This window comes from Lynx rufus, unplaced genomic scaffold, assembly GCF_022079265.1.
Source record: "Lynx rufus isolate CCGP_SWC_20201006 ecotype Redwood Valley unplaced genomic scaffold, mLynRuf1.p SCAF_5, whole genome shotgun sequence".
NCBI classification, from domain to species: Eukaryota; Metazoa; Chordata; class Mammalia; order Carnivora; family Felidae; genus Lynx; species Lynx rufus.
This window is the reverse complement of record NW_025814867.1, coordinates 87,792,023-87,817,195: the sequence shown is the minus strand read 5'-3', so window position 1 is coordinate 87,817,195 and position 25,173 is coordinate 87,792,023. Positions and strand designations below refer to the sequence as shown.

The 25,173-nt window shown below is 41.9% G+C and overlaps 1 protein-coding gene across 1 annotated transcript; it reads right to left on the bottom strand.

The window, feature by feature from the left end:
- Window positions 1-7,076: 7,076 nt before the first annotated feature.
- On the bottom strand, window positions 7,077-18,821 carry LOC124526167 (40S ribosomal protein S29-like). Its single transcript, XM_047098948.1, has 2 exons — window positions 18,770-18,821; window positions 7,077-7,336 (listed from the first exon to the last, which is right to left on the bottom strand). Exon 2 carries the CDS (start codon window positions 7,316-7,318, stop codon window positions 7,178-7,180), a length of 141 nt encoding a protein of 46 aa, XP_046954904.1. The 5' UTR covers window positions 7,319-7,336; window positions 18,770-18,821; the 3' UTR covers window positions 7,077-7,177.
- Between the last annotated feature and the right edge of the window lie 6,352 nt (window positions 18,822-25,173).

The following is a 25,173-nucleotide window of genomic DNA, read 5'->3' as shown; positions in this document are numbered from 1 at the left end:
TGTTTGCATTTATGAAAGATTTTTCTTTTTTAAATGTTTATTTATTCATTGAGAGAGAGAGAGAGAGAGAGAGAGAGAGAGAGAGGCAGAGAGAAAGAGAGAGAAAGAATCCCAAGGAGGCTTCTCGATGTGGGCTCGATCTCACGAACCACAAGACCATGACTAGAGTCAAAATCAAGAGTCACACGCCCAAACAACTGAGCCACCCAGGCGCCCCTACATAACATCTTTCATGTGAATTGTTGATAACACAGGAACAGGAATTATTTCTCTTACATAAGAACTCCTGGGGCATCTGGGTGGCTCAGTCAGTTAAGCGTCTGACTTCAGCTCAGGTCATGATCTCATGGCTTGGGGGTTCAAGCCCCACATCATTCTCTGTGCTGACAGCTCAGAGCCAGGAGCCTGCTTTGGATTCTGTGTCTCCTTCTCTTTGCTCCTATCCTGCTTGAGCTTAGTTTCTCTCTCTCTCTCTCTCTCTCTCTCTCTGTCTCTCTCTTTCAAAAATAAATAAACATTAAAAAAAATTTAAGGGGTGCCTGGGTGGCTCAGTCAGTTAAGAGTCAGACTTTGTCTGGGGTCATGATCTCCTCCCACCCCACCCTGGACTATGAGCACCTTGAGGACTGATAACTAGATGACAGGCAGTCACCTAACACCTAGCCTGGCACTGAGCAGACCTCCATAAATGCCTGTGGCATGAAGGAATGACAGCGTCCTTTCAGAGGGCAAAATACCTTTGCCTTCCTTGGCTTGGCATCTCCCCACAGCATTTAGGCCAGGACTCCGCATTCACTGGGTCCCCAGCTGGATGTTATTTTCTGGGCTGGTTGCTCTCTCTTGCCACTCTTTTGTCCTCAGCCTCCGCAGCTCAAGTGCTACCTGTGATAATGGCATTTGTGATACTGTCACTAACACAGGATCAGATGATCAAACCCTCTCCTCTTCCCTCACATTGGCTACCAGTGCTCCATGGAGGGTAATTTATTTTTCTAAATACCAAACTAGTAGAGTGTCTATGTGAAAACAAGATGCTTGTAATCCAGGTGGAAGTTGGAAGATGGCTAGGGCAGAGAACAAAGAGGCCAGGTCAAGTGATTAACAATGTAAAAAGTAACTTTCTATGATAAGTTTATTGGCAAAGAACTAGAGGTTTGGTAACATGCGTGGTAAATAAGAAAGAAGTATAATTATGCAATAGAATGGAATTAAGTCGGATTTATCCAAAGGTTATCTATATAAAACCCAAAGATTAACTATCAAGAAAGTTACAGTTTCTCCTTTCCTAGAGGGGTTTAAGATGAAGAAAGATCCCCATCTTCCTGAGCTGAAATGAGGTCTGCCCAGAGGAAAGGAGATTGAGATGGTCTCAGATGTTCAAAGCCTATGAGTGTTCTTACTTCTGTGAAAACCTTTACTGTAGTCATTGAACAAATACTTATTACACATGATTCTACGCCAGGTGCTGTTAATTGCAAAATATACAACCATAGCCAAGATACAGTCCCTCTCCTCTCAAAGCCACACATAGAACCAAGAAGCTGGATAGTAACAGGAAATTTAAAATAAGTGTGAGAAGTGTCAAGTTGCATGTAATATAGAACCCATGAAGAAATAAGTGGGTGGGCAGCCGTTCACCTAATGTAGCAGTAAGAAAAGGCCCGCTTGAGAAAAAGTGATATTTACGCTGAGCTGAAGGCAGTGAGTGTTCTTGGTAGAGGGAAGAACATGCCCAAAAAAGAGACAGAAAAGATGTAAGAGGAACTTAAAGAAATCCAGGGTGGTCAGAGCTCGAAAGGTGTATAATAGAAGATGAGTCTAGGGAAGTAGTCAAGGATCAGGGGCCAGACATAGAAATTTGGACTTTTTCCTAAGCACATGGGGAGCCACTGAGTGATTTTAAGCAAAGGAATTAATTACATGATGAGATTTAGGTTGTTTAATGTAAAATGACATTACTTCTACCAGATCTAAGTACAGCTTTGCTCTGAATTAGGTTCTTAGGAAGCCTTTTTTCCCCCTCACATTGCTGGATTTCAAGTGGAAAGTTGACATCTGGCTCAACTGCCTGGTCTTGCAAGCCATAAGATAAAGACAGAAACTTCCGGCAAGAAAATCTTCCCTTTTTTTTTTTTTTTTATTAAAAAAAAAATTTTCTTTTAACGTTTATTTATTTTTGAGACAGAGACAGAGAATGAACGGGGGAGGGTCAGAGAGAGGGAGACACAGAATCTGAAACAGGCTCCAGGCTCTGAGTTGTCAGCACAGAGCCCGACGCGGGGCTTGAACTCACGATCCGCGAGATCATGACCTGAGCCGAAGTCGGCCGCTTAACCGACTGAGCCACCCAGGCGCCCCAAGAAAATCTTCCCTTTATCACTGTACAAGAAGTAAGTGATGTATCTTTGTGGGACCTATTTGTATTTCTCCATTTCCTGACACTCCCCCCCCGCCTTTCTTTTATCAGAAAGAGGAATGGTGAACTCTCTCTGAGCTCTTCCTTTCTTCCTCCTATCATGGCTACCATCCTTACAGTGCTATGGCACAACCATGCAGCCTTGTGAGAAGTTGCTCAATACAGTGGACATGGCATAAAGGGACATTCTGCTCCTTCCTTCCATTTTTTGAGGAAATGTTGGTTTTGTCATAAGCTCTTCTTTTTATGGCTATTATAGTTGTTTGTAGCTCTTTCACTTGTAACAAAACCTGTTTTAGCTCTTCAGAACCATTCAAAATGTTTTCACAATGTAATCAGATCTTAAACCAATTTCTCTTATGTCCTAGGAAGAGAACAGGTGAATAAGACATTTCATGCAGACTTTTGCTCAATGGCATCAATTCATCTCAAAGAAGCACAAGAGAGACCGTGTCCTCCACCATGCAGGTGTGATTCTACATGCTTTCCATCCCAGAGACCTTGAAGCAAGAACAATTGCCTTGCTGTTCTTGGCAATTTAAGTTATCCTTTGTGAATGCAATACTGTTGGCAGTCCGGGGTGCTAATTACTTGGAGCATCTGGTCAGGCTGCCAGAGGCCAAGGACAGCTAGTCCTCTCATTTCCTGTTTTCAGTCTTTCCTAAGCCTGAGCTTTCCATGCTTCTACAACCCTTTCCTACAGCAGCATGCTCTCAATTTCATGCTCCACTTTGAATCAGGATCCAAAGAGACGAATGTGATACAAGCTTTGCTAGTTGAACAAAAGGCAAAGGAAATATCACACTTAACATATCTATTGCTATCGAGGGGAAATTCTGTGGTGACTCTCTGCAAGGTGAAGAGTAACAGATTTTTGCCCTTTTTAGTTGACAAGACTCACAGACAGAAATGCTGAACAGGGTCAGGTAAATGAATTCAGTAGTCTGGGTGGGGACTATAGGAAGTGGAGAATACACGCCCCATCTAAAGAGAGGACTACTTCACTCCCACAGACTGTTGCCAGGGAGGCCCAGTGAAGCTGACTCTTCTGATTTTCCAAGAGAACCCAGAAATATGGGCTTTAATGTGAAAGTCCCTCAAATTTTAAGCATTTGACACTATTTCAAAAAAGATGTTTAATATGTGGGGACCAACACAGAGCATGTCTGTGACCAGATTCAACCCATTTGGATCACCAGTTTGGGATCTGTGGTATAGAGTCTGTTCTAGTTGCAAAACTCTGCAACCAAAGAAAAAGCTTCATGTTTCTGCAAAGGATGGATGAGATCTAAGTATAAATCCTAGCAGTGTCCTTACAGCTTGGCACTTTTGGAAAGAGGTTTTCATAAACAAAACCTTCCATTCCTATTCTCCCCGCAGTATGTGAGAACAAAGGAGATGTGAAAATAGCAGGCATACAGGGTAACAAGGGCTGCTGTAACAAAGTACCATGGACTAGGTGGCTTGAACAACAGAAATTGATTTTCTCACAATTCTGGAGGCTGGAAGTTGGGGATCAAAGTGTTGGCAGGATTGATTTCTTCTGAGGCCTTTCCCCTTGGACTAAGGATGGCCATCCTCTCTCTGTGTCTTCACAGGCCTGTGTCCTAATTTTCCCTTCTTATAAGGACACCGTTCATATTGGATTAGGTTCACTCATATGACCTATTCTAACTTACGTCTTTTAAGACCCTATCTCCAAATACAGTCCCATTCTGAGGTACTGGGTGGGGGGTGGGTTAGGACTTCAACCTATGAATTTTGGAGGGATACAATTCGACCATAACAGCAGGTTCTCTCTCCTCACATAGCCTTTCCTGGAGCAGCACATGCTGTCATTTAATGGAACTAGGTAGCCATGAACAAGAATGTATTAACTCCCATCTGTACCCAGCCTTGTGGGAAATTTCAAAGAAAAAGAGATACAAAAACACAGTCTAATCAGAGCAAGAAAAGAGTTTGGACATCAAAGCTCTGCTTGGAGATCATTTTATACATGAGGATATAAGACACATAGGAGTCCTGTGACATGCCAGAGGGACAAGGCTGCAGCCTCTCTGAACTGGAAGGGCCTTGGGCATCATCTATTCTATCATTCTCTAAAGGATGCCTTCCTTCCAAAATGTTCCTGTCAAACGGCCCAACTTCATTTCACATTTGTATGTCAGAGCTTCAGATATTTCAAGACAGAAATCATGTCACCATCAGTATTTTTTCTTTAAGATAAAAATTTTTGATTCTAGGTAAAATTCTGAATTCCTTTGACCAATCCTTTTAAGATGTAATTTCAAGTGCTTTTACTGTCCTGTACATACCCTAATGTTTGTTTTCTTACAAATATTTCCTACAGGGTGTGCCAAAAACCTGAGAAGTAAATTTGTAGATGTGGCCATGACAGTATAAAGTAGATCAGGTCAATCACCTCCCTTACGGTTGACATTATGCTTCTATAATTATAGCCTTTAATCATCGTAGCACATCTCTCTGTTCTTGTACATTAACCTCGTCTTAAGTCCTTTACGCGGGTGCTACAAAAAGCCCATCTTCTCCCCTAATGCCTGTGTACTTGACTTTTTTTCCTGTTCACTTTCATCTTGCCAGATTCTCTCTGTTGTTCCAGCCTGTTGAGCACTCTTTGGATTCTGATCCCGATATCTCCTCTATTCACTGTCTTCTCTGGTTTCATGTTGGCTGCAGATTCATCAGGTTGTCACTGTTGTACTCAGTCAAGTCATGGGCAAAATTTTGAACCAGGATGGAGCCTAAGTAGAGTTTTCCTTCTGGATTCACATGGATCCCATCAGTCAGAATTCGGGTGTGGTGGATTATCTCCATTTTCACCCTGTTTGTATTTCTCCACTTCTTTCAAAAGGATGTTATAAAAGATGTAGCTGAAATCCTGTGTCTACAGCTTTTCCCTATGAGTCTTAATTTTTTAAAAAGTTTTTTTATGTTTATTTATTTTTGAGAGGGGGAGAGAGACAGAGACAGAGAGAGACAGAGAGAGACAGAATCCAAAGCAGGCTCCAGGCTCTGAGCTGTCAGCCCAGAGGCCAACGTGGGGCTTGAATCCACAAACCACAAGATCATGTTCTGAGGCAAAGTCAGATGCTTAACCGACTGAGCCACCCAGGTGCCCCTTACCAGCCTAAAATTTTAAAGGCTCATCCAACAAATCAGCTGCTGAGCTGAAACAGGGTGGTCTCTGCTGTCCCAAATCTCCGTGCCAATTTGGAGGTAAGAGAAACAGACAACTGGAACACAGTCAAGAGGACTGGGCTCTTCTCCGTCAGTCGAGAGAAGGAATATGAGAAGAGAGGGCATTAGAGTGACCTATTGTAGGTAGATTAAAATCTCTTTGGCTAAATCTGCTTTGAGCATGCTATTCTTTCCCACGATCTTTTCTCTTCTGCAAATTGGAGGAAATGATATCTTCTTTAAGTAATGGCTGGTAGTTGTTTGAAACAAACATGGATCTCCCACTATGGTTTTATGATACTTCTTAGGAATCTTTTTTCTCAGGTAAGAGACGTTTTTAATTATGTGACTAGTCAGGAGAACTAGCCATTACTAAATCTGCACATACTAACCTGCTACATATGAAGCTCTACAGACAGTTCTAGTCTAGTCCAACATTCAAAAGTTTCTATGCTGGTCTTGAGTCCCATAGTCCATGATGTCGTAACTCTAATATCATGGCTGACTCCTGTCCTTATCCTTGTCTTTAAGAGTTGAACCAAGAGGGGCACCTAGGTGGCTCAGTTGATTGGGCATCTGACTCTTGATTTCAGCTCAGGACATGACCTCGTGGTTTGTGGGTTTGAGGCCCATGTCAGACTCTACGCTGACATTGCAAAGACTGCTTAAGATTCTCATTCTCTCATTCTCTCTCTCTCTCTCTCTCTCTCTCTGCCCCTTCCTCATTTGTGCATGTGCTCTCTCTTCTTTCTCTCAAATAAATAACCATTTTAAAAAATTTTTAAAAAAAGAGTTGAACCAAGAAAATCAAGCTCAGCTTTAGATGGGAGATATTGGGGTATATCCCTGACTATGAAAGTATGGGGGATCCTAAGATGAATCTATAAGGGAGATACTGGGGATCCTTCATCCCTCTAGGGCTTTAGGCAGAGAATTAACACCAATCTATGAGAGATGGGGTTGGTACAAAACCTAAGGGAGACGTGACCCCAAACAAATCTGACCTCAGACCTTGTAAGGGTTTCAGGTTTTTTGATGATTAAATGACCACAGTAAGAGAGCTGCCACAGAGAGAGGAAAGTGGAGGGCCTTGTTTTAAGTCAATGACCTTCCAGGACCAATACTTATAGCCAACCAACCACCACAATGGTGGTCATTTGGTGGGACATGGCCTCCTGGATGCTGCCTGGACCATCAGCTTCATGTGCTGCATTGCTCTGAGAGGTGTTTCCACTTAGCCCGATTTCTCCCCTTGGTCACCAGATTCCTCTTTAGGTGAAAGCCTTCATAGGAAAAATATATCACATTTCCATCACATGTGCCTTGCCTTCCCAAGTGTATCCATGAGAACTACCTTAACTCATTTGGGCTGCTCTAATAAAATAATAGACTGGGTGGCTTTTTCTTTTCACTTGAAAATAGTCATAATTGAAGTATTTTTATTTTATGTACAATAATTGGCATTAAGGTAGGTTATCTTGGGTATCTGCAATTAAAGTATGTATCTTGGATGATCCATTCAAGGAAGGTCATTTAATCCAACTTAATGAAGCCTATATCCTTTTAGTACTGATGGAAACACTGGCAGCACCTGTTGAGGCTGTATTTCCAGATCAGACCGTGCCGGTTTGAGTGGACAAGGCAAGAACGAGAATCCTGGCCAAATTTCCTCGGATGGCTCCAGTAGAGCTGCTGGTGATCCATCTTGCTCTCCCAGATGCACTGAGGAAATGGCAGAATGGGTGGCTTAAACAACATATATTTCTCACAGTTCTGGACCCTAGAAGTCCAAGATCAAGGCACTAGCAGATTCAGTGTCCAGTGAGAACCTGCTTCCTGGTTCATAAACGAAACCATCTTCTCATCGTGTCCTCACTTGGCAGAAGGGCCAAGAGAGATCTCTGGAGTCTCTTTTATAAGAACATGAATCCCATTCATGAGAGCTGTACCCTCATGACCTAATCATCTCCCAAAGACCCTACGTCCTGATACCGTCACATTGGGAGTCAGGCTTTCAACATATGAATTTTAGAGGGACAAAAACATTCAGTCCAGAACAAGAGCTGTGAAGAGTCCTACTTTACCTCAGATTGGATTCTGATGGACTAGTATTTTTCTCTGTAGCCCTGGGCTCAGTCATGTTTCGGCTGATATTAATTGGATGTAAAGTAATATTAGAGTTATCTTACTATCTTATCCATCCCTTAATGCTCCAAAAATCTATTTAGCTGTGCCAACAAGATGGGCATAACTAGTTTTGTTGTTGTTGTTTTAATTTTATTTATTTAAAAAAATCTCTATGCCCAACGAGGGGCTTGAACTCATGACCCCAATATCCAGAGTCGCATGCTCTTCTGACTGAGCCAGCCAGGCACCCCTGGCATCTAGGTTTTTAAAAGACCATTTTTAGAAGTAATCTTTTTCATAAGCAATTTACTGAACCCCTGTACAAGCATACTCATAGTTAATAATAATAAAAAAATAGAAACCACTGAAGTATCCATTAGTAGGATAATGTGTTGGTTTCTGGAATAGCTTCTGTATTATTTGAATTTTTGATAATGAAAATGCTTTCATATTGTGTCAAGTTATCGCTATGGGCTTCCAAGTAGTCCCTTTCCTTTGCTCTTGCCTTTTATAATTGTTTTCACCGCTTTCTCAGTGATCTATTAAAAATGCAAATATGATTGTGGCACTTTGGGAATTAAAGCTTTCTTGTGGTTTGTCTCTCATTATCTATTCATTAAGTGTCAAGCTCCTTGGCATGTGTAACAGTCCTTATGATCTGTCCCTGCTCTCCTCTGCAGCCTTAGCTCCCATGCCTGTATTCTGTTTTCCAACCACACGTGACTTATGTCAATACTCTGAGCCTGTCAGTTTCTTTCACAGCTTCATGGCTTTGCACTGACTCTGCTCTCTGCTTTCAGTACCTCCTCCTTCTTCTCACAATCAAATTTGAGCTTTGCCATCCCTCTCTCTGCTCAAAAAATGTAAGCCTGCTTGTTCCAACAGCCTCTATAGGCTCTCAGGACATTCTGCACAAAGCTATGTTCACACATTGTTTACCCAAATAGAATGCATGTTCTTGAGAGCTGAGAGGTGTATTCATCTCATATTCCCCACTGAAGCCCAGGCTCTATTGGATGCTAAATATTGAATGAATGAATGAATGAACGAACGAACAAGTGTACAATTCTTCTAATACTTATATCTATTAGTTCCTGGTGTTTACTTTAAGCTGTACTTGATCTTTTAAACCATATTCACTCATTTGTCCAAATTCAGAGTAAAACTTTGAACTTTAAAACATAAGAATAAAAATAAACCATATTCACATATATAAAAATGTTGGGCTGGGGGAAGAGAGATCTCATGTCTAGGCTCAGCCTCAAACCCTCCTTAGGATGGCCCTGCTCACAATAATGAAGCCCATCTTTAGTCTTCAGTTCTGCTAGATCTTCTGTGACATTTGGAACACATTTGGGTACCTCAGCTAGAATATCCTCTGTCTTTGGGAGATCAGAATCATCTCAGGATATGAGCCCAAACTCAATCACCCGACTCTTACTTGGTTTTTGCCCCAGGCTGGCACATGTATGGGGATCTCTATTGTATAAAACTGCTGCCAAGACAATTTTGAAATATGAAAATATTCCAAACATCATCATGTTTGGATGAATCACTGGAATCTACTTCTGAAATCAGTATTGCACTATATCCAAGGATTGCTAACTTGGATATAAATTTAAATTAATTAATTATGAAAAACAATCAATCAATTAATTAATTTAAAAATAATAGCTGAGGGGCGCCTGGTTGACTCAGTCAGTTGAGCATCCGACTTTGGCTTACGTCATGATCTCGCAGTTTGTGAGTTTGAGCCCCACATCAGGCTCTGTGCTGACAGCTCAGAGCGTGGAGCCTGCTTCGGATTCTGTGTCTCCCCCTCTCTCTGTCCCTCCCATGCTCATACTCTGTCTCTCTCTGTCTCTCAATAATAAATAAACGTTAAGAATAAATTTTTAAAAATAAATAAAAAGAATAGCTGATGTTGACGAAAGCACTGATCTGTCAATGCCCTCCATGCTTCTAGTATGGCACCCATAGTGCACTTACAATTGGTCCCCTACAGCCCCACTGGAAACTAAGCTGCACAGGGCAGGTAGGTTTCTTTGATATATAGAAAATAATATATAGGGACACCTGGGTGGCTCGGTTGGCTAAGCTTCTGACTTCAGCTCAGGTCATGATCTCGTGGTTTGTGAGTTTGAGCCCTGCATCAGGCTCTGTGCTGACAGCTCAGAGCCTGAAGCCTGCTTCAGATTCTGTGTCTCCCTCTCTCTGTGCCTCTCTCACTTGTGCTCTCCCTGTCTCTCAAAAACAAATAAACATTAAAAATTAAAAATAAATAAATAATATAAAAGTTGTATTTGCAAAAGGTCCCCATCAGCTTGTAGGTTTCTGCTTCCCTCTCAAACTCATGGGCCATATGAAAACTTTCTCCTTTATTACCTTTTTTTTTTTTACATTTATGTCCATAATCCATTTTGAGTTAATTTTTAGATAATGTTTGAGTTATGTTGAAATTTTTAAAAAATTTCAATGTCCAATTGAATGTCCAATTGCTTCAGCACTGTTTTTGTTTTTGTTTTGTTTTTATTTTAGAGAGAGAAAGCACGAGTCAGGGAGAGAGAGAGAATCTTAAGCAGGCTCCACACTCAGCATGGAGCCTGAAACAAGGCTTGATCCCACAACTGGGATCATGACCTGAGCCAAAATCAAAAGTCATACACTGAACTGAGCCACCAAGTCACCCTGCCTTTTATATTTTTGTAAAGATTTTTATTCCTAAGTAATCTCTTTACCCAATATGGGACTTGAACTTGCAACCCTGAGATCAACAGTTGCATGCTCTACTGACTAAGCCAGCCAGGTGCCCCACTCCTTATTACCTTACTACCAACTAAAAGACACTTTCCTTGGTGCCTTTATATTGCATTTTACCCCTTGTGGCAACTAATTCCTACACACAGCATCCATGAAATCTTATCTTTCACATATTCTTGATGAGTCACTTTGGTGTTCTCCCAGGATTGAATCCTATAGACAAATCAATAGGTAACTATGGCTCTCTCCCAAACAGTAAAAGAAAATGATAAAAAAAGAAAAAGAAAAGGGACTTCCCAATGGGGTGATATCTCACAGTTTATAAAATGCCATGTCTTTATTTCTTTTTAAGTTTATTTATTTTGAGAGACAGTGTGTGCACGTGTGTGCACCTGGGGGAGGGGCAGAGAAAGAGAGAGAGAGAGAATCCCATGCAGGCTCTGTGCCGTCAGCGCAGAGCCTGACATGGGGCTCGAACCCACAAACCATAAGATCATCACCTGAGCTGAAACCAAGAGTTGGACACTTAACCAACTGAGCCACCCAGGGTGTCCTAGTTATGATGTGTCTTTACATTCTTTTTGGAAGTACACACCACAGTTCAAGCAGTTCAATTTGGTTCTGTACAAGTAGTCCTCACTTTTAGAATAGGCTATATATTCCAAAGTGTATTTATAAAGTCAGTTGTGTAAAACTCACAATTCCGGTGCCCAAAGAAATGAGGTTATCTTGGGTCATCAGGTTCTCAGGGCAGTCCCTAAAAGTCTATCCAATCCTGAATGTGGCCGACCTGGCACACCAAATGCACTTCTCCCGTAGTCCCAAGAACTCTGCACAGCCTTGATTGTGCAAGAGAGGAAGAGAGGGCACCCTGTGTTCCAATTCCGGGACGCAGCCCTCCTCTACTCCCTACTTGGCTGAACCCACAGCTAGGGGTAGGGCTGGGCCAGGGAGGGTGCTGGGGAGGAGAGCAGACAATCCTGGGCACCAGCACCAGAAATCTTATTCTTTGCCAGAGGACATCTCTCTAGTTCTTTCACTCACAGGAATTCTGAATAAGGACTAAATAGGAATAGTAATGATGTTTGTATAGTGCTTTATAGTTTATAAATGACATATTTTCACCCCTAATATCTCACTGATTCTTAAAACAACCCTCTCGAGTTACTTTATTGTTGTAATTTTTATTCAACAGGCAAGCAAAATGAGGTTCAGAAATGAAGTGATTTGGGGAGCCTGGATGGCTCAGTCGGTTGAGCATCCAACTCTTGATTTCTGCTCCGGTCATGATCTCATTGTTTGTGACTTCAAGCGCCATGTTGGGCCGGGCCTGTGCTGACAGTGTGGAACCTGCTTGGGATTATCTCTCCCTTCTCTCTCTCTCTCTCTCTCTTTCTCTCTCTCTCTCTCCTCCTCCTCCCCACCTCTCTCTCAAAAATAAATAAATAAACTTAAAGACGGGGGGGGGCACCTGGGTGACTCAGTTGGTTAAGCATCAGACTCTTGATTTTGGCTCAGGTCGTGATCTCACAGTTTGTGAGATCTGGGCTCTGTGCTGAGAGCATGGAGCCTGCTTGAGATTCTCTTTCTCCCCTTGTCTTCCCCTCCCCAATCTCTTTCTCTCTCTCTCTCAAAATAAAAAAATTAACTTAACAGAAAAAAAAGAAAAAAAGGAATGAAGTGATTTCTCTAAGGCCAGTGTGGGGAAGGGTGTGAAAAGAAGTTCAACTTGCTCCTTGGCATGGCTGCTTCTCTCTGGGTCTCCTCCTAAACCCACCTGGCTATATTTTATTTATTTTCAAACCACTTAAACTGTGTTTCCTAGGTGCCAGGCATTATCCTAAGAGTTCTACAAACATTAGCCCACTTAAAATATCTCAGGCTTAAGATTTACCTTCTTCTGAACTTTTAACCTGTGCCTCAATCACTGCGTAACCATCTTGGCAACGGAAGTTGACTTGAGCAATGTTCCTGTGGTGCATATTTTAGTCAGAGGGGTTTGGACTGCTTAGTCAAGTGATCTCTGACTCTCATATTTCATGATCAGATGAGTCGCTTTCAAGAGTCAGAGTCTTGACCAAACAGTTTGGATACGACATGAGCTTTGATATATGTGACTCCTGCAGGTCTTTTCACCACAGCTTTTCTTATTTTAAGACCAAATAAACTGTCTCTAGCCAGAGCTAAAGTTTCAGCCCGTAGAATATGTCTCTTAATGAATGAACCCTCTGTTAAATATGTCATCTGAGTCTGGCAGTTTTGTGCTTGTTAACCCCTAGAGAGCATTTGACCAGCCTAAGACCAGCCAAACCTTAGCAGTTACCAGAATGGGCTCTAAAAATAGACTTTTGGCTTTGAATTCTGGCTCTTTCTATTTTGTGATCTTGGGAAAGCTGCTTACCCTCTCTGTGCCTCAGTTTTTCTCATCTTTAAAATGGGACAGTAATAGTACCAACTTTGTAGTGTTGTGAAGACCGTCCCATGCTACAGATGAGGAAACTGAAGCTCAAAAGGTGGGAAGGGATTTTTCCAAGACAACATAGTACAAACTGACGCTGGAGTTAGAATTTAGAGCTGCCTCTTTCTGATGCCCGTACACTACCAATTGTGGGGATAAGTTCTTGGCCAGGTGATCAGCCAGATATGCTGTGTTGAAAACAATTCTGAGGCAGCATTGGGCTGAATGGGAGAGATTGTGGGCCCTTAGGCAGCATCTCCTATGGGCACAGAAGGGGATATGTCATCCCCACTTGGCACATCCACTGATAGACCTGGACATTAATTAGGAAGGGAGTCCCAGCCTAGGAGCTCCTTTAGGACAGGTAGCATGTCTTAATGATATCTGTCTCCCCAGCTCTTAGCATACCACCTGGCCCAAAGCATTTGGGAAATACGTGTTGAACTACACTGAATCGAACTGTCCAGAGACTTGCCCCCAAGAATGGGTCCTCTATGCTCTCAGGGTGGGCAGCTTCCTTTGGTTTGCCTTAAAAGGCAAATTTCTAGTCCTAAATAAGACTTGGGGAGGCTCATATGCCCAGTTGTTAAGACCTTCTATGGCTTCCATTCTTAATTCAACAGCAAATTTAGTGTAAGAAAGATACTAATATATGTTGATTATATTTTACTGGAGTCATTCCAGTGAAACAACAGCCAGTTTACCCAACCTACCCCCTTTCTCTCTGCTATGCTTACTCACTCTTTCTTTATTGCCAGTTACAAAGGCAAATGGCTATCATCTTAAGGGTGAGGAGTAAAAAGGAACAATGGGTGAGAGTTTAGAAATAACATCCTATCTTTGAAACATAATCAGTCTGGGACCATTGATTCTGTTTCATTTTTCACTCCTGACTTAGAGAGTGTTGCAAGCCTGGGTGTTTGTCATATGAGAGTCTAGGTAAAAAGAGCATGTGAATTGCATATGCAAACTCTTCTCACCTACTTAGGTGTGGCCCAGGCAGAGTACACTTTAGAGACCTTGCCCTTAAGAGGGTTGTTTCTTTGGAATGAAACCCCATCTAGTGTACATCCCCAGAAAGAGGCACACAGTTACCATCTTCTTCCTTAAATCTAAAATAGGACAAGAACCACATGATCCTCTCAATAGATGCAGAGAAAGCATTTAACAAAAGACTGCATCGTTTCTTGATAAAAACCCTCAAGAGAGTGGGGATAGAAGGATCATACCTCAAGATCATAAAAGCCATATATGAAAGACCCACCGCTAATATCATCCTCAACGGGGAAAAACTGAGAACTTTCCCCCAAAGTCAGGAACACGACAGGGGTGTCCACTCTCGTCACTGTTACTCAACATAGTATTGGAAGTCAGCCTCAGCAATCAGACAATACAAAGGAGTAAAAGATATCAAAATTGGCCAGGAGAACGTCAAACTTTCCTACTTTGCAGATGACATGATACTCTCTATGGAAAACCCAAAAGATTCCACAAAAAAACTGATAGAACTGATCCAGAAATCAGCAAATTCACAGGATATAAAATCAATGAAATCAGTTTCATTTCTATACACCAATAATGAAGCAACAGAAAGAGAAATCAAGGAATTGATCCCATTTACAATTGCACCAGAAACTATAAAATACCTAGGAATAAACCTAACCAAAGAGGTGAAAAATCTATTGAAAACTATAGAAAGCTTATGAAAGAAATTGAAGAATACACACAAAAAAAGGAAAAATATTCCATGCTCCTGGATTGGAAGAACAAATATTGTTATAATGTTGATACTACCAAAAGCAATCTACATATTCAGTGCAATCTTTATGAAAATAACATCAGCATTCTTCACAGAGCTAGAACAAACAATCCTAAAATTTGTATGGAATCAGAAAAGATGCCAAATAGTCAAAGCAATCCTGAAAAAGAAAACCAAAGCAGGAGGCATCACAATCCTGGACTTCAAGTTATATTACAAAGCTGTAATCAATAAGACAGTATGGTACTGGCACAAAAACAGACACTCAGATGAGTAGAACAGAATACAGAACCCAGAAATGGACCCACAAATGTATGGCCAACTAATTTTTGACAAAGCAGGAAGGAATATCCAAGGGAATAAAGACAGTCTCTTCAGCAAATGCTTATTGGGAAAACTGGACAGCAACATGCAGAAAAATGAACCTGGACCACTTTCTTACACCATACACAAAAAGAAACTCAAAATGGATGAAAGACCTACATGTAAGATAGGAAGCCATCAAAATCCTCGAGGAGAAAGCAGGCAGAAACCTCTTTGATCTTGGCTGCAGCAACTTCTTACTCGAAATGTCTCTGGAAGCAAGGGAAACAAAAGCAAAAATGAACTACTGGGACCTCATCAAAATAAAAAGCTTCTGCACAGCGAAGGAAACAATCAGCAAAACTAAAGGACAAGCAACGGAATGGGAGAAGATACTGCAAATGACAGATCAAATAAAGGGTTAGTATCCAAAATCTATAAGGAACTTATCAAACTCAGCACCCAAAAAACAAACAATCCAGTGAAGAAATGGGCAAAAGACATGAATAGACACTTCTCCAAAGAAGACATCCAGATGGCTAACTGACACATGAAAAAACGCTCAACATCACTCATCATCAGGGAAATATATATCAAAACCACAATGAGATACCACCTCACTCCTGTCAGAATGGCTAACATTAACAACTCAGGCAACAACAGATATTGGCGGGGAGGTGGAGAAAGAGGATCTCTTTTGCACTGCTGGTGGGAATGCAAACTGGTGCAGCCGCTCTGGAGAACAGTGTGGAGGTTCCTCAAAAAATTAAAAATAAAGCTACCCTATGCCCCAACAATTGTACTAATAGGTATTTATCCACGGGGTACAGGTATGCTGTTTTGAAGGGGCACATGCACCCCAATGTTTATAGCAGTGCTATTGACAATAGCCAAAGTATGGAAAGAGCCCAAATGTCCATTGATGGATGAATGGATAAGAAAATGTGGTATATATATACAGTGGAATATTACTCAGCAATCAAAAAGAATGAAATCTTGCCATTTGCACCAACGTGGATGGAACTAGAGGGTATTATGCTAAGCAAAATTAGTCAGAGAAAGACAAATATCATATGACTTCACTCATATGTGGAATTTAAGATACAAAACAGATGAACATAAGGGAAGGGAAGCAAAAATAATATATAAACAGGGAGGTGGACAAAATATAAGAGACTCTTAAATATAGCGAACAGAGGGCTGCTAGAGGAGTTAAGGGAGGGGGCATGGGCTAAATGGGTAAGGGGCATTAAGGAATCTAGTCTTGAAATCATTGTTGCACTATATGCTAACTAACTTGGATGTAAATTAAAAACTAACTAAATAAATAAGAAAAAATAAAAATAAATAAATAAATAAAATGGTATTTAGATCCTGTAGCATGAGAAGGCTGGCTTAATGGTTTTTGATGATGAAAGCAGGAGGCTTGGACAGAGAACTTCTTAAACTCTTTTTTTAGCTCTTAAAAAATTATTGATCATCTTCTATCAGTCAGGTGCTATATATTTACATACATTGTCTCATTTAATTCTCATAACAGTCTTAGGGAGAAAGTATCATTGCCTTATTGTGCAGATAAAAGAAATCTTAAGAAGGTTAAGTGATTTGCTCACATTGCATAGCACCCACATGGTTAAACCTCATTTATTCAATAAATGTTTATCGAGCCCCTCCTATGTGCTGGACACTGGAATAAACTCTACAAGTACTGAAACAAATAAGCAACCCTGCACACAAAAGCTCATGGTCCAAAGACAAAATTGCATAGCACCCACATGGTTAAACCTCATTTATTCAATAAATGTTTATCGAGCCCCTCCTATGTGCTGGACACTGGAATAAACTCTACAAGTACTGAAACAAATAAGCAACCCTGCACACAAAAGCTCATGGTCCAAAGACAAAGCTGGATCGCTAAACAGGTTATGTAATTGGGTGTGGTAAAGGGGTGATAACTGGAAAGGGAATCATGGGAGCACAGATAGCAGAACTTGACCAGGTTGGCATTTAGGAGGTATCCTGGATCTTAGATGATGAGCAAACAGTAAGCTGGTGAAGGAGAGTTGAAAAGGGATAGATTTCATCCCAGGCACTGGGAAGGGGCAGTGCAAGCAAAGGCATGGAGAAGAGAAGGAGTATTGTGAGCATGAAAACCACAGGATGGTATTGTTGGAATAGTGTAGGCATGGAGGTGGGGCTGGTGTGGTAGGAAGGGGCTAAATCAAAGCAATCCTTATAGTTGTGTTTTCCCAGTGACCTGCACTCTTCCCCCTTGGAGCCTATGCCATATGAAGAAGACTGTGCCCAGCTGAGAATCCCAAAATGGCCCCAAACAGTTACTCTCAGGTGAAAGTTTAAATCAGGTAGTCTACTCAGAAGAAGGAAGACCTGTTGCTGCAACCCAGAGAATCATTTTACCTCTAACAGTCTCCTGGCCATCTCTTAATGAACTAAGTATCTAACTAGATAAGCAATTGAGAACTAGGACCAGGGATTATAGTTAGTGTGTAATAGTGGGTGATTCTTCTGAAGCCCACACCCCATTGAATGGTTGTGATGCAGCAGTTAACTTCAATTGCCTGAGTCCCCCTCTCTTCTTCCATTTTGGCTTCCTTTATGTCTCCAGCCTTCTACAAACTATCTATCCATCTCTGCCCTTTTCCTATGTTTGTCTTTGCTGCTCCTTCTTTGAGTTTGTGTGGGGTGCTTTCAGTACTGAGATGAACCAAATGTATGGGATTGACCTCCAGAATTGTACTATAGTGCCATTGAATCAGTTGTATAAATCCACTGCCTGAGATCTGAGATTAAGAAAGGATGAGATGAAAGCTTCTAAGTGGGAGACACTGTAGCTAGATCAGAGTTTCTCAAATTGTGGTCTGTGCACTCGAAGTGTTTATGACAAGTAGAGATTAAAGGACCTTGACCCAGCCCTATTGATTCCAAGTGTGTTGGGATGTAGCCAAGAATTTTGTATTTTTAACAAGCCCCCCGGGAGATCTTTGAGCAATATAGTAAGAACTGTTGCCTACTATAGGAATCACAGAATGGCAGCAGTAAGTCAGATACAGTCACAGATAAATTTTGTTTGGGCCTTACAGTACTTTAAAAATCAGAATGTTTTGGGACGTCTGGGTGGCTCAGTCGGTTAAGCATTTGACTCTTGATTTTGACTCAGGTCATGATCTCATGGTCATGGGATCAAGCCCTGTGTTGGGCTCTGCACTGAGCATGAAGCCTGCTTGGAAACTGTCTCCCTCCCTCTCTCTCTCTGCCCTTCTCCTCTCATGATTTCTCTCTCAAAATAAATAAATAAACATTTTTTAAAAATCAGAATATTTACGGGGCGCCTGGGTGGCGCAGTCGGTTGAGCGTCCGACTTCAGCCAGGTCACGATCTCGCGGTCCGTGAGTTCGAGCCCCACGTCGGGCTCTGGGCTGATGGCTCAGAGCCTGGAGCCTGTTTCCGATTCTGTGTCTCCCTCTCTCTCTGCCCCTCCCCCGTTCATGCTCTGTCTCTCTCTGTCCCAAAAATAAATAAACGTTGAAAAAAAAATTAAAAAAAAAATCAGAATATTTACTTTAAAATCTAGAGTTCTGGTCTCTTGAAAAAATTCTTAGGAAGGCAACTCTGAGCCAATATATTCAGACAACAATCATCTAAAGCTATGGTAAGGACCATCCTGTTTCACTCAACATGCTCTCAGTCCTCGGAGCCACCAGAGCCTTCTGTGGTGTTATGTCCCTACCTTTTGACTTGGGCTCCTCTAGGACAGATATCAGGTTTTTGTCATCCATGAATCTTCAGTTCCTAAAAACAAATTTACAAAAGAGACTGAATAAATGTGTGATGAATGAATGAATGGTCACAAGCTTGATGATAAGCTTCTCTTGGCTTGGATAACTTAATTCCAAGTTTTAAAAAAGCCTGGTCCTGGGTATAGGAAACATGGGGTCTTATCCTGGCTCTGTGACTGATATGTTTGCTATATCACCTCAGAGTCAAAGTTATCTTAACTACAAAACATGTTATGAGGATGGATTTGTCTCTAAATTCTTCCATCTCGGACAGTGTGGTGGCTTTAGGCTACAGGTGGGCATTTGGGTTCCGTTCTTTTTTTTTTTTTTTTTTTAATTTTTTTTTTCAACGTTTTTGTTTATTTTTGGGACAGAGAGAGACAGAGCATGAACAGGGGGAGGGGCAGAGAGAGAGGGAGACACAGAATCAGAAACAGGCTCCAGGCTCTGAGCCATCAGCCCAGAGCCTGACGCGGGGCTCGAACTCACGGACCGCGAGATCGTGACCTGGCTGAAGTCGGACGCTTAACCGACTGCGCCACCCAGGCGCCCCTCTTTTTTTTTTTTTTTTAATGTTTATTTATTTTGAGAGATAGAGAAAGAGACAGAGCACAAGCAGGGGAGGGGTAGAGAGAGCCAGAGACACAGAATCTGAAGCAGGCTCTAGGCTCTGAGCTGTCAGCACAGAGCCCAACGTCCAAGGTGGTGCTCCAACTCTTAAACTGCAAGATCATGACCTAAGCTGAAGTTGGATACTTAACCGACTGAGCCCCCAGGCACCCCTGGGTTCCATTCTTAAATTATATGTGGAGAAGAGGCTAATGTGAAATTCAGTCCCAACCAGCCTCTCTCTCTCTAAGCCCCACACCTCAAAATGCCATCTGTTATCATGGCAATTTGGAATCTTAGCCTGAGCTGAGGAGGTGGCTGACTCTCACAGTCTCAGAGTGGCAAGTGTTTATGGAGGCAGACTTGGCCAACTCCTTTAGTTAGATCTCACAGAGGATGTTCAAACACCTTAGACTAGTGCAGAAGGCTATTCAGCCTAAGATCCCTGCCAGTTAACCCTGTGACTCTCCCCTTCCCACCAATAATACTCAATTTCCCACACTGCCCACGAGCGCCATGTTGTTTTTCCCCTCTCTGCCTTAGTACGTGCTGTTCTCTCTCCCTTATCTCACTCTGCCATTGTCAATTCCTACAGTGCCTTTAACACCCAATGGAAGGGATCCCTCTGGAAAGTTATCCTAGCCACTGTCCCTGTCCCCTTCTCCAGGCCTGATGTTTCACTCTCTCCTTGCTCTTCCCTTTAACTTTGTCTTGTACAAGTGCTCACTCCTTTATGTGTTTGTTCCCCTACTGAACTGAGGTCTCCTTGAGGGCAAGAATCTAGGACATGTCACAGAAGCACAATGTATGTTGAATGAAGGCTGACCAGCCCTAAACCCCAGATATGCTGAGATGATTCTGCTTGTCAGAGAAGAGCTGACCATTTAACCCTTACCCTACCCACGTTCCCCCTCCCCCATCACACACAGTTCTGCATTTTGAAATGCAAAGCTCATTGCTGATATTTAGAATGACAAATGATGTTTGCCAGTGGCTGAGTATCCTGTGTCTCAACATCAGTGCTTCATAACACTGTGGATTGTAGGGATTATGTGTAGGTAATTTTTTGTGTGTAGCACTTAACAATAACAGCATGGTGTAGGACAGTATTTCCTAAACTGTTCTGAAAAATCCTTTAATCCTCTTATGGAGAATGTAAATAGACACTGTATTAAAAATGTAATCTGGGGGCACCTGGGTGGCTCAATTGATTAAGCATCTGACTTCTGCTAGGGTCGTGATTCACATGGTTCCTGAGCTGGAGCCCCGCTTCAGATGAGCCCCACTTCTCTCTCTCTGACCCTCACTCACTACGCCCTCTCTCTTTCTCTCTGTCTTTCAAAAAAGAAAAAAAAAAAGTAATCTGGTCTGGGGCAGCTGGGTGGCTCAGTTGGTTGAGTGTCCAATTCTTGATTTTGGCTCAGATCATGACTTCACGGTTTATGAGTTCGAGCCCTAAGTTAGGCTCTGTGACTGCAGTACAGATCCTGCTTGGGGGTTCTCCCTCTTCTTCTTTCTCTGCTCCTCCTCTGTGCTCTCTCTCTCTCTCTTTAAAAATAAATAAATAAACTTAAAAAAAAATTACTCTGGTCAAAAAAGTTTGGAAATGTCTGGAAACTATATTCCTCTCTTAGAAGGAAACATTTATTAGTATATTAAAGACTCAGAATTCTAGTGATAAAGATCATGGTTTAATTTTGTTTCACCCAGTGCTTCCAAAGTAGTGTTGAGGAAGAACACTGAATTAGAAGTGAGAAGACCTGAGTTTTCACTTCCCCTCTTTCACTAATGCAAATGTGTGATCTTGAACGAGACACTTCCCCTTTTGCAGCCTCAAATTCCTCATTTGTACATTGAAAGAATTGAAAATGAAAATCTAAATGACAAGGCTGGATTAGATTATTTTCTAATAATCCTCCTAATCCACTTTCTATCCTGCTCCAAGGGATGAACAACTCCAGCTTTGAAGCCTTTGCTGGGGCTAAAAACCTCACACAACGGGTATTTAGCAACGTGGTCTCAGCTCTGCCTTGCCCCACCCCAGGATCAACTGAGCAGGAGTTTGGATGTTCTCTTAACACAGCTGTTTCTCTCAGTTGACTAGATCTGAAGGGGAATTATCTGGCAGTTCTGAGCTGATTGTGCCAACTCCAGGATGGCCTTCAACACTGTAACAAGCCAAAATCAGCCATCCACTCATCCTCTCCTCCTTTGCAAGGCATTCACCATTGCAAAATCATTGCTCAGAATGTCCAAAAAACAATAGATTTGACATAAAGTGAAACCCTGGGTTCAGGAAGAGCTTTAAGGTAGGAGAGATTTGATAACAACCATCAGTCAGGACTGTGAAAACACCAAGCACCTGCAGGGAAACCAGATACCCAAGAATGTAGTAAGGGGAGTAAGATCCCAAGTTCCCTTGGTCTTGAGAGAAAACGTAGCCAGTCATTCCTTTAAAGTGTGTCTGTGGAAAGGAAAGCAAGTCTGGCTCAAGTCAGATTTTGGTGTCATGGGGTTCATGTGGACGGGGGTCAGCCCATTCCCACTGATGGGGGCCCTATTAGCATGATGCCACACTCAGAGAAGAAAGCCTATATTTCCTGCTCCAGAGGATAGCCCCCAAATGGCCACTGTTTAAGGCCCATATTACACATAAGCAGAGTGGTGTTTCTCTCTGAATACCATCTCAGCAAAGTCAAAAACACCATTACTCAGCATAATCTGTAGCCAAGATTTTCCTCGTGTGTATGGTTCACCCAGTCCAGGATCCTTCCTTCTTTCCTTTTTTCTGTCCCGCAACATTACAGAACATTTGTTAAATGACAAAACTAAAACAAGTTAGTAATAAGTTTGATGTCCTTTATTCAAGGGAAGACAATCCATGGATTGCGGGTGCACAGGACCTAACAAGCAGCGAAGCTCTCTTCCCCAGGGATTTTGGGCAAGGGTGAGTCGTACAGAGCATTAGAAGAGGCACTGAGGAAACAGGCTAGGAGGTGGGGGATTTCCTTATCCTTATAGGCTAGCAGGTCTTATTTTCTAGGGTAAGGTAAGCTAGTGATAGCTGAGTTGGAGGATTGTGATTGGCGTTAGTTTTTTTAGACAGTGAGGGGTCTCCCTCATTGCAGGTTGACTCTGATTTAGATTTTTATGCTGAGCCATGGGGGCAGCTTCCATATTGTGGATCCCGGTATGTAAATTAACTTTATCACTGTATTTCAGGACTTGCACTGGGCATGATGATTAGTCATGGAGCCAGAGCGGATGTATACAGCGTGACTCCTAATAGGGATTGAGTTCAAAAGTTAATGTTTAGAGCAAAAAAATCAAGTATTATCAGAATTACCTTTGAAAATATTTTAAATCATCCACATGGGTATTGAAATGGTCACACTCTGTGAAGCCCAGGACACTTGAGGGACTTGGGTTTTAACTGAAGGATAATGAATGTCATTCACCCTACATTTCTCCAGGCCATTGATCAGCTCAATGTGTGGAATGGTACTACTTAAATCGCTATTTCTTGCTCAGAGCCTTGTTTTGTTTTGTTGTTTTGGCTAAAATTGACTTTGTATAAGCTAAATATGTATATGACACCATTCAGTGAAATACATAGAAAAAGTATCTACAATCATTTTACTAATAGAGGTTACCCCTTGGGTGTGGACTGAGATTTGAGGTACTAGAACAAAAAGAGGGTCAAAAAGGACTTGTCTTCTCTGTAGTGTTTTTATCATCATTTTAAAAAAATGTTTATGTCTTTATTTTGAGAGACAGAGAAGAGAGCAAGGGCTCACACAAGCAGGGGAGGAGCAGAGAAAGAGAGGGAGAGAGAGACTGTCAAGCAGCTCCACACCCAGAGCAGAGCCTTGTGTGGGGCTCAATCTCACGAACCATGAGATCATGACCTGAGCCAAAATCAAGAGTCAGACACTTAACCAATTGAGCCACCCAGGTTCCCCAGCGTGAAAATAAACAGCGATAAGATAGTAATAGCAGTGTGCCGGAAGCAGACCTCAGGGTGGGGGAACAATGAAATTTTCCCTGCTACTTAATCTCATCCCTGTGTTTTTGTTCTGTGCTCAAGGGAAACAAGGTTGATGTTTTGCTTATTCCGCTTCAGGATGACCTAGATAAAGCTTGGGCTGTTTGGCTTGTCTTGTCAGTTCCCTCCCTGCCCCAGGGAAGGGCAGTTCTTTTAGTATGTAGATAAGTGAGGAGCATTGACACTGGGCAGGGGGCATCTGCGTGAGTTTTTTAACCTGCTATTTCTTTCTAATCTGGTGTTACTTCTGCCATCACAGGGATGTTGCTAAGGGTGAGAGGTGCCCTTGGATCATCGCAGTTGTGTTGGCTCACCCACGTACTCACCTTGGCAGTGTATTCACTTCCTCTTTATCCTTTGTGAGGTGGAATGGACAGGAATTATTATTCCCATGTTATGAACTTGGGAACAAAGGCAAAGCATAAAAGTCAGAAGCAGAGGTGTATACCCAACACTGGGTTGGTTGCCCGCCAGTCTAAGGCCCTATCCATCTGACTACTCCTCATGTTCTTACTGACCACCTCAGAAGGTGGTTATGGATCAACTGAGTGCAGAACTCTGAATCTATAGTAACAGAACCACAGAAAGCCCACTGTGTGAATATTCAGATCATTTTCCTGACACAGGCTGTAGTGTGAATTCTGTCTCAGGCCTAGTGGAAAAACTCTACAACTTTTTTCCTGAGAATGAGGAACTTCTCAGTTGAAGGCTGTGCTTGGTATAGTAAAGATTGCAGGCTCAAGCTTTGCTGGAACCCATCACATTTTACCTGTAAGATACTGGACAGTTCACTTGACCTCTCTGAATTCCAGCTCTTTATCTGTCAAAGGGGAAAAATACTACCTACTTCATTGGATGACTATGAGGAATGAATAGAAGCCAGATGCCTGACCCAAAGCAGGCACTCATCATACATATTAGTCCCATTCATTCTCTGGGTCTTTCCTAATGGAGCACTGGCCATGAACATATCTGGTAGGACCAACCTGGTTTGATGAGTTAGCCTAGTGGCGACAATAAAACCCACAAGTCATTTGGAACATTACTATCTGCATCCATTGAGGGAATATTCACTCAAAAGTGCCTCTTTTCAGGCTCAGCTTGGCCTGTGAGAACACAGGGAGGAAGAGGAGGAGGTGGAGAAAGAAGCCCCCCTAAGGGCATTGTTTTTACAGACTTTTTTTTTTTTTTTTTTTTTTTTTGGTACATGAAGAGAAATTAAGATCAGTTGGCCAGGGCTGTGGACATCCTGTACTCATCTTTTCTTTGGATACATGTCAAGAAAGGATATGATGCTTCTTTCAGTGTTTGATGTTGGCTATGACCATGGGGTGTAGTTTTTCATTGACTTTCTCCTGGATGAAGGTATTTGAAGACAGAGGACTTTAGTCATCAAGATTTTCAGGCCTCTGGCTCAGCAATAAAATGAAATGAGGGCCATGGTAGCATTCACATTAAATGGTTTTCCTCTAGTGTTAATACTGGAGCTTGCTATTCCTGAATATCTTTATTTTTAAATTGGCTGAAGCCCTTTGGTTGCCATAACAAAATTCAATTAAATTTGGCTGAAGGGAAAATTGAGAATTCTATGTATATGTAGGTTAAAAATGATTAAAGAAGATGATTTAAGTGATACAAACAAAGTTTATTTTAACCACTTCATGAAGCAAGTAGTCTCCACTCCCAAGGGTCTAGAGAACT